This window comes from Cyprinodon variegatus, unplaced genomic scaffold, assembly GCF_000732505.1.
Source record: "Cyprinodon variegatus isolate N-32 unplaced genomic scaffold, C_variegatus-1.0 Scaffold178, whole genome shotgun sequence".
Lineage (NCBI taxonomy): Eukaryota > Metazoa > Chordata > Actinopteri > Cyprinodontiformes > Cyprinodontidae > Cyprinodon > Cyprinodon variegatus.
Window position 1 is genome coordinate 310,824 of NW_015150631.1, and position 18,119 is coordinate 328,942.

General features: G+C 38.5%; 1 protein-coding gene across 2 annotated transcripts in view; it reads left to right on the forward strand.

The window, feature by feature from the left end:
• Window positions 1-353: 353 nt before the first annotated feature.
• The window catches only part of prune2 (prune homolog 2 (Drosophila)), a 49,363-nt gene continuing 31,597 nt past the window's right edge, over window positions 354-18,119 (forward strand). The window contains exons 1-6 of one of the 2 annotated variants that reach the window (XM_015378795.1): window positions 354-618; window positions 6,982-7,083; window positions 9,550-9,752; window positions 10,109-10,275; window positions 11,740-11,874; window positions 14,700-14,788. In XM_015378795.1, the coding sequence (XP_015234281.1) occupies window positions 580-618; window positions 6,982-7,083; window positions 9,550-9,752; window positions 10,109-10,275; window positions 11,740-11,874; window positions 14,700-14,788 (735 nt within the window). In that variant the 5' untranslated portion in view covers window positions 354-579. Of the gene's footprint in view, window positions 619-6,981; window positions 7,084-9,549; window positions 9,753-10,108; window positions 10,276-11,739; window positions 11,875-14,671; window positions 14,789-18,119 lie in introns of those variants that run through there. The other variant, XM_015378797.1, reaches the window with a different exon arrangement.

The following is an 18,119-nucleotide window of genomic DNA, read 5'->3' on the forward strand; positions in this document are numbered from 1 at the left end:
GGAGATTAATTGAAGTGTTTCCTTCAGCACTCCCTCGGTTAGGGGTATTGCAGATGTCTTGCAGTGATTGCATCTGTGGTCTGGATCATATTGCGGTATTTTTGCCCCCTGTGCACCAGAAGAGTGAAAGCTCAGTCACTAGCAGTGAAGGGGTGACATGCAGGGTGCTGGAAAGCAACAATTTCTCATTCACCACCTGAATTAATTACGTTATTGACCGAAGCTGAGGCAAGCAGCCAGCCGGGCACGGTGGGTCTGAATGGGTGTCTGTGTCTGTGAGGGGGGGATGTACCGCAGGGAGCGCGGCTGAATCGCCTCAATCAGAGCGCGCGCCTCCGTCGGATCTCCTCTTCCTGCCGTCACACCCACGCGCGCCAAGCAGGTTCACTCCGTGGGAGAGAAAAAAAAGGGGGAGGACCGACAGCTCAGCGGAGACTGCTGCAGTACGAGCTCAGCGGGAGACTCGGAAGCGGAGAGAGAAAAACACACACACACACGTTAACATTGCAGGTTTATTCCCCATCCTGAGCCCTGGTCTATGGAGAGATCTGCAGCGACGCCATAGCGACGCAGGCCGACATGGAGGAGTATTTGCGGAGGGTCCAGAGCAGGCTCGGGGTGAGTTGCGCTGATGATGAATGAGATCGTGACGGGGAAGCAGCTTCTGCTGCGCTACAAGCTGCGCTCCTGTTGCTCAGACAGTGAACAGCTAAAGAAGGTTTGACCCACCCCCCCATAGAGCCCCCACCCCCCAATAAGCACCTGTAGATCTCCAGTATTTTGACTATCGACGCGTATTGGGTCCAAACAAGCAGCATGTTGCGTTTACAGGATCACCAGGGTTTGCATTTCAACCAGAAGATGATCTGGTATCTTGTGCGTAAAAGACATGACATCAACAAGTTTGTCCTGAGACTCCTTGTCTTTCCTCAGCAGACTTAAATTCCATTTGATGTTGGGCTCAGTGTGTTAAAGCAACCTTTCCAAAAGCCTCATGCAAATAAGAGACCGACAGAGCCAATGTGAAGCATTTTTATATCTGCAAGCTGTTATCTTTCCGCATATTTCCGTAAACATCCAATCTGCGCTGGCCTGCAGGTTATTGAAACCATTAGACCTTCTCCTGGTCCTAATGCACTTTTTGTTTTATCTTCACAGCATCACCATTTAGTGTCACTCATTTACTCTGCACACAAAGACATTGATTGTGTGAATATTTCCTGGTTTGTAAAAAGATCAGTGAGGAGGAGAGGTTGAAGGCAATTTGGGTCATTTTTCTGAGACTAGTCAGGGGTTAAAGCACCAGAAAGGTTTTACTTCTTACAATTGCAATGATTGATCAGATAATATTTGCCTCAACACCATTGAACACCCTTAACCATAACCCCAAGTTTATAAATCACTGTCTTCACAAGATACACATGATCTCTGATGATGCAGTGATATTGTTTAAATTGTAGGATGAAATCCAAAACTATCATTCTGCAAAACAACAAAAACAAAACCAATCTATTCATTTTGCAGGTTATTGTTAGTTGATAAAATCATCATAGCAAATCAAACAATGGGTAAGAATAAATGAAGTCTGCTTACAGATGGATTAATGCATTGATACAGAGCTCAATTCAAAGCTGCTAAGCCTACAAGCTTTACAAATACATACTCTAAATGCATTTTATTAGGCTTTGGGAGACAAACCAAATCATAGTGGATTTTTTTTTTTTTTTTGTAAATGCATAGAACAAGGTGCATAATGTAAAATATCAGAATAAACATTTAGAGTGTGAATGTTATGTATATGAGTTTTAACCCTGAATCTGTTCTTTTGCAAAAACACCTTGGGGTATTACTCTATAAGCTTTGCACCTTTGGAGATAAAAAAAAAATATAAAGCCATTCCTCTTTGCAAAATAGCTTAAATTCAGACATATTGCAGGGAGATAATCTGTGTAGAGCACTTGAAATCTTGCCGATCATTTTTATTTGGGTTTAGGAGCCACTGCCCCCAATATAAAGCCTCCAAAGGGTTTCTTTTAGGATTGCCCTGCATTTAGTGTCTTGCTCTGTCCATCTTCCTATCAATTATGGCCAGCAACATTTTCAAGAACAAATCTGTTTTACTTTGCATTAGTTTATTAAATAAAATCCTAATGAAATGCACTGAAACTTGTGGTTATAAGGTAACAAAAATTTTCATTTTTGGGAACAAATTGCAGATGCATTGGAAAGCCGTGAAAACAGGTGTATGAATGTGTCTCACACCTGCCTAGAAGGACATTTTAAAGAAAAATCAGGAACCTTTATCCTCAAAGTGCTCCAGTAGAATGCGGTGTAAGCTGTCAAAAAAAGAAACGATGTACATTTGCAAATCAGAGCACCATGAGGTAATCAGGTGTCAAAGAGGCAAAGCGGTGAGTGCCTTTGAAGTTGCAGACGAGGTGCAACATATTTATGCTCATTTAGTTTTTTTGAATTCACACATACTGTGCACATTTTTTTTAATCTCTTGAAAGAATCTCTCGAGTCTAAAGTTTGATGATTCAGACTTTCGCATACCTCTCATTATCTTTGCCATTCTCTAAGAGTTTTTTTTTTCACTCACTTTAAAGATGGCCCTGATCCAGAACAGCCATACCTTTAATTGGATTGGCTCTACCCGTACTTACTGAACCCATCTCCTCTTCTTCTTAGTTCTTTGCTCTTCAGCTCATCATCTTTTTGCAAAGAGCTCAAACTGTAAGATCAGATTACTTATAGCATCCACACACTTGAAGGGGCTTTTAAACTTTTATTCTGTCAGATGTTATTTATTAACTACTGTAACTGCGTGTCTGAGGTGCTGTTAGTTTTACATTATACTGATATCTATGAATATCTATGATATCTATGAGCATGAAAATTAGTACTGGGTCACAGAATGGGCCAAATTAACTACTTAATCATGGGTTTTACAGGTGAAGAGGAGATGTAAAATGGATCTAATGCCAATCATATCTGCTACGGCCGGAGGTGTTTCAGACATGCAATATGACTCTCTGTATAGGGCAGCACAGTCTCAGGAGATGCCATGAGGCAAAAGGTTGGAGGAAAATCTGTTGTGTTTTCTGCTTCTTTTCATGTCCAGTCAACAGCAGGCAGGATGTGTGGTGTTTAAATCTATATTTCTATGTAAATTATTTTGCCTCTAAGCTTTGTTTTGCTGACTCTGTATGGAAATACTGCTTTACACCATGTGGCTGATGATGCTTAAGTTGTACTGGAGTCACATTATGTAATTTGCAGCCTCAAGACCCTTTTTTACTCTGTGGAGGCCTCAGTCATGTTCTATTGTGTAGAATATTAGAGCAGGACCTAATCTTCAGATGAAATAATAAGATACAATTAATGGGAAGGCCAGGGCTGTTCTAGGATGTCCCCTTGATCAAGAGTAGGTTTGGAGAAAAGGAATTGTGGCATAGATAACATCACCACTAGACAGTGTCTGCCAGATCAAGCACAGCTGAGAACTCTTTCGGTGACAGACTGCACCCTAAGTGCACGAAGGAGAGTTATTGCAGATCCTTTCTCCTAGGGTCAGTTTTAGAACCACCACTGCTTTCCTCTGGAAGTTTGGTTTTTATCTCCTTCATTTACTTTTACAGTTTGTCGTTCATGTAAGTAGCCTGTTGGATTGTTTATGCATGAATATACCGGCACTGTTACAGTGTTTTTTTTTTTTTTAAATCACCCTTTTCAGTTCCACACCTCAGTTCCTGGACTCTTCAATTTTAAATAAATGCAGTTTTCCCCCCTACTCTTACTACTCTTATCTTTTTTTTGTTTATGCTGTATTTTGTATCCTTGTGTATATCTGCACACTTCAATTAATGGTTCATTATGCTGCCGCTGCAACTACATTTTTTCATCGTTGGACAATAAAGGACAATATGCTATTTCATTCTGCCCAACTTAGATTGAGAGTTTATTTCTGTCTTATGGATGTCAGGTGGTGGGGTTCTGTTTGGTTATGAACTGGGTCACAGAAGGAGGGCTTTTTATTAAAAAAATCCCCAGCAACTTTAGTACATTATCTTGGAGCAAAATAGATCTATGAGAAACAGAAATATGCTGCTTGTTTTCATTGAAGTTTTTTTTTTTAAGTTGTGTTGTCAAAAGATAAACTTTCTCTCGGAAGAGATAAAAATGGGAAATTAATAGCAAAACATTTTTTTTAAATGTTAAAAATCAAATTGTTTTCTGTAGAGCAGCAGTAGCAGTACTGTCTTGCTGAAAAAAACGGGTATTCTTGACCATCATCCAAAGAAGGAGAGTGATCTGGAATGTTTTAAAGGAAGAGAGCAGAGCACTTCAGCTGAAAGATATCAGATGACTAATACATGCTCATGTGGACACCCATATACACACACCAGTATTTTCCTGTTGCAGTTGCACGGACACTGGCCTTTTCTCCCGCTAATGCATCACTTCCTCCCTGCTGCCTATCTAGTATTGATTTATCTTCCCTCTCTCCCTCTTATGAAAGAACTGCATCATATCTTCTCTCACACATCTTCTCCTCTTAACGTTCCTCTCCTAATGCCATCTTCACCTCTGCTTAGATCTGTACCTTCTGATTTTAACCTCTGATTATCACTGATTTGCATATTTTTTCACCCATTAAGTTACATTACTTCTAGTTGATCTTCTACATATCTGATCCACCATATATGTTTTCAGCCCAGCTCTTTATTTTGAGGTCTTTTTAAATCCTCATCCAATCTCACCTGATGTTTTCTAGTCACACTCTCAGGCTAACTGACTGCCACTAACCTTTTCTCTGCCGACTGAGCTTTAACTAGTCATTAAAAGTTAAATACGTCACCCAGTTTTCAAGTGATAACATTTGTTCATAAAAGCTGGTTGGCTTAAGATTCTCCCTCATATTAAACAAAAAATTATGTTGGAGGACTGACTGGGGTACTGAAGTGTACTAACCATGTTAAGAGTGCACTAATGAATAAACCTTTTTATATCCATCAAGCTTTTTTGACATGCTTTTACTTCATAAACACATAAACACAAACTTAATTTGTGTTTATGTGCTGGACCTGAACAGAAATAATAGACACAACATAATTCTGACCCAGAAAAATTATTATTATTTTTTTTATGTTATTAAACTTTCTGGAAAATGTTGCATGCTTTTGTTGCCTCCCATTTTGCTTTTATTCTCTTAAATAAAATCTATTGCCAACATACTACCTTCAGACATTAAATGACTAATCCAGTTTTGTGTATTTTAATCTCAGTTTAAGTACAAATTTCCAATGTAAACTTCTACGATGGCATGTGCAGGTTGGTGGGGAACATTAAACATGAGGCCTGTCTGATATTTAATCTGAAATTCATCCTTGTTTTTGATATAAACAACAGAAGGTAGTCAGCTGACCATTGTTGAAACATAAGACTGAAACAAGTAATGTCAGGGAGAACATTGCAGAGAAGTTTACAAAGCAAAGAAGTATGTTGGTAGCAGTATTGTGCTTTGGAGGTGCTTTTCTTTGGGCTTGAAGTTGAAATGGAAATTGAAAGGTGATAAGAAAAAACCTCTGGAGGCTCAGACAGGAAAAAATCCACTGTGATTCACAGATGCTCACTCTGGACTTTGGAATAAATTGGCAAATGTATCAGTGTCTAAAAGTTTAAAGCTACTAGAAACTTACATTAAAAGTCTTACACCAAAATATGGTTTTGATTGAGATTGGATGCATGCCACACTTTTCAGATTTTGAATTCATATCAAATTCTTGTGTTTGGAAAATGTAGAGGTAAGTTGTGGGAATATGTTTTTACAGCACTGTACATGGATCTATTCTACTTTTCTACCATTGTAGGGAAAAATGTTGACTAAGGAAATAAACCAGCCTTTCATTTTGTTTAGCTTCTTTAAAATAAAAGAATGAAAAGCCATTCAGATTTTTCTAGAGAAGATGTGGGGGAACATTATAAAAAGATTGGCATAGGTCTTTTTTTTGGTGTATTTCGTTATTTGACATTTCAACATCTTACAAACCAATTAAGATTTTTTTCCAGATAGAAAGGCTAGTCATTGTTTCTGCATTTTGCCTCGTAATTAACGCTACAGGCTTGCAGCAGGGCTTGTGCAGGCGGTGATTGGACTTATCTGTTGGGAGGTAAGGCAGAATAGATCAACAAAGAACAAGACATGCTGTGCATAGTCGCTCATAGGTTGTTTTCATGCTTTCTAAAATTAATTTGGGACATTTCTGTTTATTTTTCAAAATGTTTATAAATATGCTCATTCTGGGATATTTTTAACATTATATTCTGAATTTCCTCATGTTTGTTTGTTTACACTATTGCCCTGTGTTCAAACCTATTTGGATTGTGCTGGAAGATCATTAATTATCACCCACTTTCAAGGACAATTCCAAGAATCCTAGTCAACAAATGAGGGGAGAGACTTAATTTCCTGCCTTTCTTGCACAGAAATGAATGCCTAATCTTTGCAGTGGAGCTCTCATTAATGTCCATTTACCCGAAATGGGGAGTTTTTGTCCTCATCGTTAAATGTAGCCAGTGGAACTAATCGCTGCTCTGACAAGGCATGACACTGAGAGGTGAAAGGCATTCCTGTTGCTCGGCTGTTAGAAGTGATTTTCTGACACCTTCACCAACCCTGATTAAAAGCATTACCTGTCAAACTTGAGCTGAATCATGTGAAACCGGGGTTTTTATTATTAATTCATAAAGTGGGTTTTTTAGATGCTACATCCATCCAATATGGACCTACTGGCTTAATGATCTTTAGAATATGTGGGGATGTAAGTTTAAGCTATTTAATAATGTATAGTTGCCTATAATCAGCTGTTCCCTGTAAAAGCAAATAGTATGTTTTCCAAATGTACATCTGACTATAGCTGATTGAGTTAAATAAAATGCAGAGAAACAAAGACAGAGATTCTTTGTGTGTGTTTTCAGGCAGGTTTACCTGGAGGTCCTGTCCATGCTGTCTTAGGAGGACCAGAGCCTGATGTGGACACTGTGGCTGCAACACTGTGTTTAGCACTACATCTCAGTCAGGTAATAACAGCATCAGTTGCTGTACATTTATGATTCAAGTTCTAAAAGGGGTTAAAATTTATTTACAAGCACAGATTCTTCTGTGTAGAGGAGTGGTGGATGGATGTAGGATGTCGCTTTGTTCTGTAGCCACTCAGCCTCTGTACTGTGATGTCAACAGCCCTTTAAAAAACCCTGATACATATTTTAACAATAAGCTCCTTTAAAAGCACTTTACCTTCAAAATATATGCCGTTTTACCTCCATTGTGGTTCAGAGATGGATTAGAGGCATACCACCTTTAGTTTCTTTTGTTAATTCCCACACATTATAGAGAAACCACACTAGCTAACAAATGTAAATGGCCTATACTTATATAACGCTTTTTCAAGTCAGGAGACTTGACTTTACACTACATTCAATAATTCACCCACACACTGATGGTGACAAACTACATTGTAGCCACAGCTGCCCTGGGGCGCACTGACAGAAGCAAGGCTTTGTACACTGGCGCCACTGGCCTAATGACCACAATAGGCAATGCGGGTGAAGTGTCTCGCCCAATGACACAACGACACTGAAGCCGGAGCCGGGGCCTGAACCGTCAACCCTTTGATTTCAGGGCAAACTCCTACATCCAATGGCACTGACACCACTTTAACAAGTCGATGAACCACAAAAAAGTAGGAAATACCTGAAATATTGTGGCAATGACTTCATTGATTTGCACGTAACGGAAAACACGAAAATTCTGAAAGACTCTGTGAATACAGTTATTAACTTAAGGTGGAAGTCCAATTGCAACGGGAAATACACCACTTGGAGGAGGTCTGTATTCTCCGTGCTTTTCTAGTTGCTACAGTTTAATTACTTCCTACATGTGAAACTTTTTTTTATCCAACCAGTTTTGGTGCTTCCTATGAGCAATATGGCTTTCTGCACAGAGCATCACAGATTAACAGGTACAACATAAAAAAAATGTATCCTTAACTTCACCCTTAACAACTGCACTATTGCCCAAGTGCTCATTTGGTCAATCAAATGGTTCTTTGATTAAAAACACTGCATATGCCCGATGATACTGAAGTTTCCTTTAGGTTAGTAACAATGATTTGGTTATATTTTATATATATATTATAAGACAATGTCTGGACTGCTTTTGTCCATCTCTAGTTCAACATCTTGTAGATTCAAGCTGGTCCGATGTCATCTAGATTTTTCCTCATCAAACAGAGATCGTTAAACACTCAATTTGAGACAATACTATTATCGTCCAAAGTCATTCCTCGAGGGGCGAGTGTCCTGCTTGTGTGAAATGTTTCCCTGCTTCGTCACACCTGATTTCCTCATCTGAATCAGAGCCATTAAATAGAAAAGTTCTGATAACTCCATTGGCTACAATGGGCAACATTTCAAAGTGTAAGGGCGATGCACAGAGCATCAGCACTGAGAGGGAAGTTATCCACTCGTGCTAGCATCTTCTTAGATGTTAGCGGAGTATGGTGGTAGAAAATTAAAATTAGGTTGCTTTACTTGTCTTTGATCATATAAACAAAACATTAACATTTATAAATTTTACATATGAGTCGACTGAACATGATTGAAAAAGGATCTAAAAAAATACATTTCACATGGCTAACGGCAGAACTATGAAATGCTGTAAAAAATCTTAATCAGTACCATTTTTTTGTATTAGTTGTGTAAGTTGTAAAATAATTACCAAAAGTATTGGGTCTGTCACAGAGCTGCCTGTATTTTTTTAATGGATTGCCAAGCAGTGCTGCCTAAGTACTGGATCCTCGAGAAACCTGACTTTCTTGGTCTTCCACCGGCAAAGCTCTCCTCTTTAGCCTCTCTGATCTGAATCAGCTTCTTTAAAGCACGGAAACTTCTAGAAGCTGCTAGACTCTGGCCCTCAAGGACTGATTTGGTACACTTCTGGTCCAGATCAGTAAATATTAGTGTTGCGCCGTTGCCATTTTTTGGCCCCGATACCGATACCCGATACCTCGCTGTGCAGTATCGGCCGATACCGATACCATAATAATGTAAAATAATTGCCATCATGGCTTTGTCAAGCTGCTGCCTACCTTTGTGAAGCAGGAAAAAATCAAATACAAAGTGAATCCAGTAGAACTTTTTATTGTCTCCCCGGAATGGGTGACAATAGTTGAAGAAACTTTTGGCTCTCAAAATGGTATCGGTGCCCTATTTGTTGGTACTCGCCGATACCGATACCACCATTATATTCGGTATCAGTGCAACACTAGTAAATATCTGTTTTTTTTATTCATTGTGCCTTTAGGTGATGTAGTATAACATGCTTGAGCCTTTTTGGGAAAGTTAGCAGGTAGGTTTTGGGTAGCAGAGCAATGGTCTTCATTTAAGAGGCATAACTGTATCAAACTGTACTTTACATGGTCTATAGGAACATTTAATTCCAAGCTGATTTAGTTTTTGCTCTCTGTGTGTTTCTTTGTGATCTAGACGCAACCCTCAGGTGGAGTATGTGTACCCTTGCTGTGCAGGAAGCGGTGCAGCAAAGAGTTGCCGGAGGAGACCGTCAGATATCTACAAAGAGTGAAAATTAGTGAGAGCTTGTTGTTCTGGAGGGAGGATGTAGACCTTATGAATCTCCACCAAGCTGGAAAGCTTTTGCTCAGTCTGCTGAGAGACGGAGTGCTGGAGAGGTGAGAAAATGTAAATCATACCAACACTCCTGAGCTGAAGTGAGTTTATTTAGCTTAAAAACTTTACCTTTTAAATTTCACCTGAGAGTTGTTGTACTAAATGAAAATACAGTAATTAATGGTTGCCCTTTGGTACTTAAATGTCTTTTTAAGATTTTTATGTCTTGTTTGTGTTTTCAAAGGCTTGTGAAAATACAATTTAGATAAGAATCTGTGTGCATTACGGGCCTCTATGTGGTCCTCTTATGACCCTAAGGAAAATTGCAATTGCTCAAATGGCTCACAATCATAACTTCTTGCCCTGCAGCACTCCATACCCCCTTCACCCCTCTTGTAAATCTCTTTATTCTTCCTAGCTCTGAGTACCACACTTTGGAGTCCAGCATCCTGCGAGTTGTCCATCAGGATGGGCAGCGGGACGCAGTGGATGATGGGGCACTGTCCGCGCTGACAACAGTTGCAAGAGAGATTCTTCAAGAAGCAGCGGAGCAGAGCAGAGCACCGCTGAGGGAGCTTCTCAGAGGTGAGAGAGGCAAAGGCAACCCCCCCTGGAGGGAGTAATGGGGCGATGAAGGAGGACACACACAAATCCCCTTACATGACTCGCTTAACACCCACCAGGAAAGATCGGGGGGAAAGTGCGATAAGGGTTGGTGAGTATGGGTAAAAAGAAAACATAGAACGGAACATAGAGACCCAAAATCTAACTTCTTTCAACTTCAGCAGTTGTTCAGATTTGTTCTTTTCTTCAAGTTTTTTATTTTGCCCAACCCAAACAACAAAGAAATTCAAGGTATGCAGTGATCAACCCGTCAAACTACTGACTTCAGGTGTTCCTATGAGTTCTTTTGCCACCCACTAGTTTTCCAAGCTGCGACAGCATTTCAGCCCCAAAATGGGAAGTTAAATAAAATCATCTTTATTTTATTTTAAGATCAGGGGAGTGGTGACCTAGTGATTAGAGCATAGAGCTTTGAATCCTGAGGTTCTGAGTTCGAGTCCAACTCCCACAGAATGCCACTCGGGGTTCCTGAGCAAGGCCATTAACCCCCTCACTGCTCCCCCGGTGCACCACGATGGCAGCCCACTGCTCCCCAAGGAATGCGTTAAACGCAGAGGTAAATTTCTCCAATGTGAGATCAATAAAGTTAAACTATTATAATTATCAGCCACCGTCAAGGTCAGTGGAGGAGGTTCCTGGAAGATATTTTGGATGAATTAGCTTTTGGTTCTGGTTGGATCTATGGATATAGATTTGGTTCTGGTTGGATCTATAGATGAATGCCTAAAATCCATTTAAAAATGACTCAATAATCAGGCAGAAAGCTCTCCTAGAGCACTTGAATTTGACATTATATTGGACTCCAAGGATTCAGCGTGAGCTGGTTATTCCAGTTCATATGCGAGTAATGGCAAACATGCAAATGCTTCATCTGTAAAGAGTATCAATGCAAGTTTTAAAAAATTGAAATTACAAATTAAATTTGTTTTATCTTCAAAACAATTAAAACAGTGTCACAGAGCTGACGTAAAAAAACATCTTTATACTGTACTCTGCTGGTTTTCTTCTCTTCAGTCAAGAGTCTGGAATTAAAGCTCTTACTAAAATGGGTAAAACACAGCAGTTGAAATAAAACAGGCAAAGGAATTGAGCCGGAGAATAAATTATGCTGAGTTATCCATGTCATATGTCTTTATAACAGATCTTTGTACAATATTCCGGTTTATAACATATTAGATGAGCCAAATTGCTTGTGCCCAGAGAAATTTACATCATACTAGAGGAAATTTATTTGCTACATGTGGTTGCCTTGTAAAATTGATTCGTAGGCACCCATTCAGTAGGTGCCTACGCCACAATTTTAGAGATACTTCTTTTACAGACGGATGTCAAGTCAGCATATTTTCAAATTACACAAACATGAACTGTTCTCTACTTATTGATTGGAGTTTTTCTTTTTTGCATGCTTGTCTTGTTCGTCTCCAGATGCCTTGCCGCTCCTTAAAGAAGCTTTATGGATCAAACGTGGCCATGGTCCAGAAGAACTGGAGGACGTTTTAAGATCATTGGAGCAGTGGGATGATGCCACAGTTAATCTGCCAGATAAAGTGAAGCAAAAAGGTGCAGTAAAAGAAAAACCAGTGTCAGTGACCAGTACACCTAGAAGGTTCCTGATTCTTTTTATGGTAAAGGGCCTTAGAACTAAAGAAGATATATGCAGTGATCACTTTTCAGGAAGTTTTTAATAACTACCCCACTGTGATAAAGTGGAATTATGACCATCTCTGAAAAATGGTGGAGTCGTATTAGCAAGATGATTAGAAAAGCTATGGCAGTGTTATCAAACTCAGTAGCCTTTATTTATCAGTTCAGCTATGGGCACATTTCAAAAAGAAAGTTAACTTCTTTTAAAGGGAACCTATGAGCAAGACAGTGATGGATGACTCCAGTTTGGAGACCCAAAAAGGTCAAGACACCAAAGATGAATTGCAAACTGGAGTTATTAATCTGTTATCAAATACTGCAATTTGAAAACATGTTTTCAAATTGAATTGATTATTAATATTTTTCCTTATCAGATGTTTAAAATTATACTTCCTGTTTTCACTCTCATTATCTTTTTTGACTTTGCATTTTTCAAATCCTTTTTTGCAGTCAGGATTTCTTTTTACTTCACTCTCTCATTATACAGTTTCTGTGACTCTTCTGGTTCCTGTGAATTCTCTTAACAGTTTTTCATTCCTATTTCCTTTTTGCGCTATCTGAGTTGCTCCGTGGATCCAACCAGCTCTCTCATTGGTTTGTCAGTCACACTTGGATCACAACAGGAAGTACTGATTCCGCAGTTACAAAGTGATCAGTTCTGCACTTGTTGTTAACTTAACATCCGTTTCTAAACATAAAGCCTTAAGTGAGTCTGTGAGAGCAGACTCACTTAAGGCGCCATGATGACTTGTCCTTATAGTCTTCAGCATCTTCTCAGATAAACTGTTCCATCTCTAGTGAAAGTTTCACTGACCAGCTGAAACCACATCAACCAGTTAGTTCCAGTATGATCCTGTTGACCAGTAGTGGTGTGGGTGGACCACTCACCAGGTCAGAACCACTGCACCATCTGACTGGTTTATAGAGCTGGCAGACCACTGACCGGGTCGGAACCAATGTGCCGTCTGACTGGTTTATAGAGCTGGCAGACCACTGACTGGGTAGGAACCACTGCGCCGTCTGACTGGTTTATAGAGCTGGCAGACCACTGACTGGGTAGGAACCAATGCGCCATCTGACTGGTTTATAGAGCTGGCAGACCAGCGACCGGGTCAGAACCACTGGAATAGAAACTCATTGGCATCTCCAATTTGAATAGTTCAATCTCATTGAATTTGATAGAAACCTATCTAAGTGCTGGATGGATGCTTTTAGGTTTATCTCAGAAATCTCCTTCAAAGCACTTGCATCATCAGCACCTGCCCTGTTGACATAGTTAGCCACAGTGATTAAAAGGTATTGTGGAGGGTTTTCTTGAATTTTCTATAAGACCCACCCTCACCACTTTAAAAAAATAATGTGCATGTGAGAGCATGCACGAGCCCATTTCTCCTCGTGCATGCTCTGTTTTAAAGTTGCCGTATTAATAGCTCATACAAGCTTACTTTGTCCGAACGTCCGCCCTAACCCCTAAATCCCTCAATCACTATATAGAGCGGGGACTATATAGTGAATCAGCCAACTTTCTTTTCGGACAGATGATCACTTCCCCTTTGATCCACCGTGTGGTGCCTGGGCCGTCTTTGTTATTAGTTGCCGCTGTCGAGGAGCAACTGCCTGACAGCAGGCCGCTGTGACAGCAAATCCCATACTGCTTTGTAAGGAGAGATCTCCTTGCAAAGCATTCTGGGATATATCTGCCTCTTCTGAGGCCTTTCTTTTCACTTCGTAGTCACTTTTTCTCTTACAACTCTAGGCCCTTTTCAAAGACAGTCACTGGGATTGGTTTACCTTTGTTTTACTGTAAGTGTGCACATGGACCAGAAGGTCAGGCAAAAACTTAAATACAGAAAGTAGACTAAAAAGAAAACGCAACTTGATAAGGAATGGTATTTATAAACATGACTTGTTGTTTCTAAATCCCTTTTCAGAAATAGGATTTAAAAAGACATTTTTAAATTGCAGTATTTGATAATGGATTAATAGCTACAATTTACAATTCAACATCAATAATTCTTTTTAAAATGTCAAATGCAAATCTTTTCAAATTGGTCTTCTAACTGTGTGACTGAAATCTTTAATTTGAAATGGTTCTATTTCTTTTTTAGTAACTTGGCCCTATGTAGTTCACAACATTGTATTTTTTTCAATGAACCATAGAAACACAGACTTTGTAAATAACTGTTTAAAGCCACTGCGGTGTCTGAAACTATTTAATATAATTTCCCCTTTGAATGCCTCCTGCTCTGAGTTGCTTAACTTCTGAATGAAAATTCAGGTTTTATTCCTTAAACTGTGCTGACTGCTATCATTAGGACGCTGACTACTCATTCTGCATGCATTTCACATAATTACTTCCAATAATAAAATCTTACTAACCTTTAATAAGCATTTTCCTGTTCTCAATCCAAACCTCTCAGCCTCGAAACACACAAATAGTATTTTAGTTATCAGTTATAGAGATAAAATAAACTGGAACTAAGCCACACTAACAATAAAAAGGAAGGTTAAATTGGAATCTGTCTCTGAATGCATTATCAAAGTCCTCATTAGGTAGGTTTTCTGAATATTTGGTTTTGAGTTTCTGATCCAGACTATCATCCTCATCTGGCTGGATAACTTCTGCTTCTGATTAAGATATTCATTCTTGTGTTTTTGTCTGTCTGTTGTGAAACTGTTTTGTATCATTTTGTGTTTTTTATATAACTGTTAGTCTGTTTGTGTGTGCTGACTGGATGTAGAGTTAATGCAGCTGCTGATGATGGAGCTAAAGGAGATTACGGATGGAGAGATGACTCTTGCAATCACGTCACTGACCACAGACAAGGAGGTTTGTTTCTTATTCTTTGTTAAAGCTGCAGATTTCATACATTGTTGTTAAATGCAACTCTGCTCAAATCAAAACGACAAATTAAATTACAACTTTACTTTAAAAATCTGCATTCATTGCAGGATTATCCGCAATCCATTGTTCCTATTTTCTTTTTCTTATTTAGACCAATGCTGAGTTTTATTTGGGCAACAAGCAAATAATAAAACTTCACAATATACATGTATCTGCTCTAAGGTTTAAGTCATTAAGGTCCTCTGAGACATAACTTTATATAAATAAACATTACTCAATGTTAATCAATGTCATTATAAACATTCAAATATTGTGGTGTAATTCGTGTTCAAATCAGAATCAGACATATTTTAATAATCCCAGAGGGAAATTACAGCTATGGTTCGCCATAAATTGGCGAACCATAGCTTTACTTTCGTACCGTAAAATAATTTTGAAAAAGGCCTATAAGCAGCTCAAATTGTTAATCAAATTTACACAATTATTTAAATGTTTTTTCATCATTATATTCTTATCCCAGTTTCAGTGCGAGACTGCGAGTCCTACTGCAGATCAATACACATAGATTTAAACAGTTGCGAGGCATTCAGAACGATTACTCTAAACATTTCAATACCACTGTGACTCAGTGGTGCTTGATGGAAGCTGCTCTGCTGGAGGATGTTAAAAATGGGAGACTTACTGTAGGAGGGAATCCAGGTTTCAGGATTCACCCAAGGTTTCCTGGCCCATAATGATTATTATTATTATTTGTTAAATGAGGTTCAGTTTGCTGAGGCCAACCCACCGAACCTTCAGCATCCTCCTTATCTGTAGGTCAGCGCGTACAATTCCAATGTACAAAAAAATATATATATATATATATATATATATATATATATATATATATATAAAATTTTATCTACATTAAATATTCTAGTTTATATAAGTAAATTAAATACTGTATGCTCAAAAAACACTGCTACAGACTGCAGTTTATTACAGAGCCAAAATAATTCACATATCCATACATAAAATAGGAAACTTCCATATTTTATTTATAATAATTATTTTATATTTTTTGTTTCATTTATTAAAGCTTTTAACCACTGTGGGGTAGCTAGCGAACCAGCTGGGTCATTTAAAAACAGACTGACATTCATGCATTGCTTTATATAGACTATGCATGGTTACATTTGTGAGTGTGGAGGGCAGTATTGTCCTCATACTTGTGGGCTCAGGTGTGTTTCATCAAGGAAATTAGCTTTTTGTGTGTGTCAGCAAAAATACCTTGTAGGTACACCTTTTGGGGATGTAGGGCTTAGGTGCACCTGCTAGAATTTATCCTGTGCAATTTTATGATCAATCAACCTTCTGGTTAAGTGGTTTTCCTGACCGCCTCTTTTCTCTGCAAGGTTGAAAATTAAATTCTCCTCTAACTATGGTTCTGGTTTCCCCACATTTGTTTAGTTTATTAGTTTATTTGGCAGGGGAAAAGTTCAAAGTACATTATTTCTTCAAAGAAGAGACGAGTTTACAGATTTAGCTATTGCTAAAATCCATCTGCAGCCCCTGAGCAGGTTTCCAATATTAAAATATACATTACATTATACAATTACATTCAGAATATTGTACATTGTATTTTTAAAACATGATTAACATTTCTAAGTTAAGAAGAGACCAGGAGTTATGCAATTGTTAACTTTGTATTTATAGTGCATAAATGATTTGGAAACAGGCGAGGTGTTCTATTCTTCCACTAGAAGTCCGGAGATTTGTTACTCTGGATGATGATTCAGGATGAATCCAACAAAAAAAAGACTCCTAAAGAAAGTCAGGAGGGATCCAGAGGAAAAATAAAAAACTAATTCAGCAGGAACTGGAAAACTAAGAGGAACTTCAGAAAGTTAGATAAATGTAGCAAATTCAGACAAAAAATGAATTACCGTAATACAACTGAATTTAACACAGCAGTCAGTAGCTCAACCAATCAGAAGCATCTTAGTGGAGAACTCTCTTATATTGGACATAACGATGGATTCTTATTTTTTAATTTAGAAACCATCACTTTTGTAAGGGAAGAGAGAGACCATTAATGTTTATGGTCCATTACTCTATACAAAATAATATCTCTTGATTCAGGAGGCTTGACATTTAAGATTAAAAGTTACAACTAATAAAAACATATTTTAAAGCTTTCTTGGTTTCAAAAATGGCTAAATAGGTTTTTTTTATCATTTAAGCAAAACTTTAAGAAACTTTGCCAGACATTTGGATAAAACTTAATGCGGCATATTGAAATCATAAAAACCTTCATATTCAGAGATTCTAGCGCACCAGTTCTTCAGATTGTAGTCAAAGATATGTCTGTTGAGGTTTTTTGTTTTGAAGTTACCTGAAGAAAAGCACCTCTTGTGGGTTAAAGGTCAAACTCAAGCTGCTTTGCGGTATTTCAGTTGGATGATTTTATTTATGATTAGTAAGTGATTCTGTTAAATTGCTGAACTCTAACATATAAGTTCTTAAAACCCCCCAAAATACACTTTTTTCTTTGTATTTTGATTATTTCTAGAGTTATTAGAGTTTATAACTCCTTCTGGACGAATGATGCTGATTAAACTCAGATTTTATACCATCCACTTTTTCATAGAGGCTTCTAACGATCTGCTGTCTTCTAAATGATAGATGGGTGCAAAAAAAATGAAAAGAACACTGATAACAAATGATAATTTATTTTTCATTCATGCATCAAGAAGTTACTTTTGGGCGATCTAAATGTTTTGGTTTCGTTTCACCTGCTTTGTGTCACTCTTTGGAGGTGTTTTTTGTATAACGGCGGAGCCCCTCTGAAGTTTAATTCCTCCGCTTTTTGATGAGATGTAGATGGAGGCCTGAAAGCCTCACCCACAGTGATGTATCACCATCCTCCCTGCTGATATTCAAAAATCCAACAAGAACACCGAAGCGGGCTTTCGTATTCGCACACATTTGTGTAACGTTAGTGTTGCCATCTTTTTTTCACTGTCGGCTTTGCCGTGCTTCTTGGAGGTTGCTGTTGTGAGCGCAGACGCACAAACACAAAACAAAGTAGGGTTTAAGCTTTTAAGTCTACCCAGTGCTTCTCTCCCTGCAACAACCTCTAATGTGTTCACCCCACCCTCCAAAAAAAAAAAATCATTCATTATTTCTTTTATATTTTCCTTCTCAAAGCCCATTTTTCTCAGCGGCTGCCTAGTGTGCGGTATTAGGCTATGTGTAAAATAAATGATGTCTGTAGCCGTAGGGGTATGGCTCTTCCTCCCCCAGAAAACTACCTAACGTCCAAGGAACATTAAAC